This window comes from Penaeus chinensis, chromosome 21 (assembly GCF_019202785.1).
Source record: "Penaeus chinensis breed Huanghai No. 1 chromosome 21, ASM1920278v2, whole genome shotgun sequence".
In the NCBI taxonomy this organism is placed as follows: domain Eukaryota; kingdom Metazoa; phylum Arthropoda; class Malacostraca; order Decapoda; family Penaeidae; genus Penaeus; species Penaeus chinensis.
In genome coordinates, this window is record NC_061839.1 from 13,858,709 (window position 1) to 13,861,208 (window position 2,500).

Here is a 2,500-nt window from a genome sequence, read left to right on the forward strand (position 1 = left end):
AGTTTGTATTTAAATACAAATTTTATTGCCATTTTTTTGTATGAGTGCATGTGTGAAGACCTAAGTCCTTTGCTTCTGTACTGCCATGACAGTGTTCTTGAAAGAAATTAAATTTAATGGGCATCATAATGAAGAGTGCAGAAAGAGTACATATTAGAGATGGTGTTTTCAGTCTCACAATACTGGAATGAAGTTTGCATCATGGTGTGTTTTGTAGGATTACATATACCTGATAATATTTGTGACAAATGCACTTTTTTCTTGAAAATTAAAAAAAAAAAAATGTATGTATATACACAAATGTACATTTTATGTGCATGAAGATACATTTATACATTTATAAATGGATTCATTTTATAAGAAAAATGGGTTATATCATATTGTTTTGTATGAAGAGACTGGTTAAGTGACAGATGTATTTCATCTGTTGTGAAGATAAAGTTTTGAGTTAATATTTTATGTTTGGTAAGGGGAAGTATGTTATTAAACAAAGCATGTGTTGTGGAGGCTTCACTAATGACAAGTTTTGCTTTATACCTGCATGAAATAACTGAATTCTTTATATATTCAAAAAACCTAACAGATGCACTTCTCTTTCTGCTTATCTATTTGCATGTGGAATGTAAATTTATTTGATTCCAATTTTGTTACAAATTGTATTTTTCATATCTACTATTACCTTTAATGTCCATTTACTAAGTATGATTTCATCACTGATGTTTAGAGAGTTGAAATATAACTCTAGTCCATTCCACAGACTCTGGTTAAAAATAAGTTGAAAAAAGACCAGAACTGACCTTAGCTTGTGTTTTTCTTCATTGATGCCATATATGAAAATAATCCAACAAAGAATTTTTGTCCTGCAATCGACATCATTATCCATGAGAGTCTGTGGAATTCTAGTGCATTTAGACCCATATGAATATATTCTGTTTTGTTTTGTAAGAATACTTTTACTTAGATATTTGATGATACTGAATTACCTGAACCTTGTATTCCTATGTTTTTTAATTTTATGAAATATTTTTACATTCAGCTCCTCTGGTGTGCTGAGTGAGCAGTACACCCTCCCTGATACTATAACTGAGTGGGTTGGCAAAGCTGTGTGTGTAAATTCAGAAAAGGGTCTTGGCATATCACCCAGGGCAACAATAACCACTTTCACACCTTTCTTTGTGGATTTGACCCTTCCTCCAACAATCAAGAGAGGGGAAATTCTACCAGTCAAGATCTCAGTCTTTAATTATCTTGAACAAGCTTTGCCGGTGCGTGTTTTATTAAAGTTTAAGTTATATACAAACTATGAAACATAGCAAAATTTAGATACTTTTTAAGTTTAAGAATAGTAGATAGATTAAATATGTAATCAGAGGATGCAGTGATCTAAGGCATTAATCTTGGGTTATTTGTTAATTAGAATGACTATTTCTTCCACTTTACATTGTATATATTGTGATATGAATACTACTTGCAGGTCAAAGTTGTATTGGAAATAAGCCCTGATTATGACATTATTGAGGAACCTGAAAGCCAGTTACCACTTGGTCACAAAATAGCCTGTATCCCACCACAAGACAAGGTTGTTCACATAGTAAAAATTCGCTCTCGGGTCTTGGGAGATGTAAACATCACTGTGGATGCATTTGTGGATGAGCTGTATCCTGAAGTATGTGGACCAGAATATGTGATCAGTAAAAGGTGAGTTCTTAGAATTTTTTGAAATTTTGGTGCCCGTATATAATAATATATAAAGATATATATTTAATAGTTATATATCTATATCTATATATATATATATATATATATATAAATAGATAAATAAGAATATCTATAAACATATAAAAATATCTGTAAATATATGTAAATATATGTAAATATATATAAATATATAGATATATAGATATATAGATATATCAATATATCAATATATCAATATATCAATATATATATATATTACATCCATCCATCCATCCATACATCCATACATCCATACATCCATACATCCATACATCCATACATCCATCCATATATGTATATATGTGTATTATGTATATATATATGGAGATATATATGTATATATCTATGTATATATATATATGGATATATATGTTTATATGTGTATTATGTATATGTATGGATATGTATATGTATATATATATGAATATATATGTATATATATGTATATATATATGAATACATATGTATATATTTGAATATATATGTATATATATGAATATATATGTATATATATGTATATATATATATGAATATATATGTATATATATATTTATATATGATATATATATTATATATATTATATATATATAATCACACACAAACATCCATATAATCACACACATCCATCCATATATATATATATATGTATATATATATATATGTATATATATATGTATATATATGCATATATATATATATATATATATATGTATATCTATATATATGCGTATATATATACATATGCGTATATATATAATATATA

At 27.0% G+C, this 2,500-nt stretch overlaps 1 protein-coding gene across 7 annotated transcripts in view; it reads left to right on the forward strand.

The window, feature by feature from the left end:
• Positions 1 to 2,500, forward strand: part of LOC125036322 (alpha-2-macroglobulin-like) — a 153,568-nt gene that overhangs the window by 125,706 nt on the left and 25,362 nt on the right. For all 7 annotated transcript variants that reach the window (XM_047628831.1, XM_047628836.1, XM_047628829.1 and 4 more), the window contains exons 16-17: positions 1,037 to 1,265; positions 1,475 to 1,698. In XM_047628831.1, the coding sequence (XP_047484787.1) occupies positions 1,037 to 1,265; positions 1,475 to 1,698 (453 nt within the window). The remainder of the gene's footprint in view (positions 1 to 1,036; positions 1,266 to 1,474; positions 1,699 to 2,500) is intronic.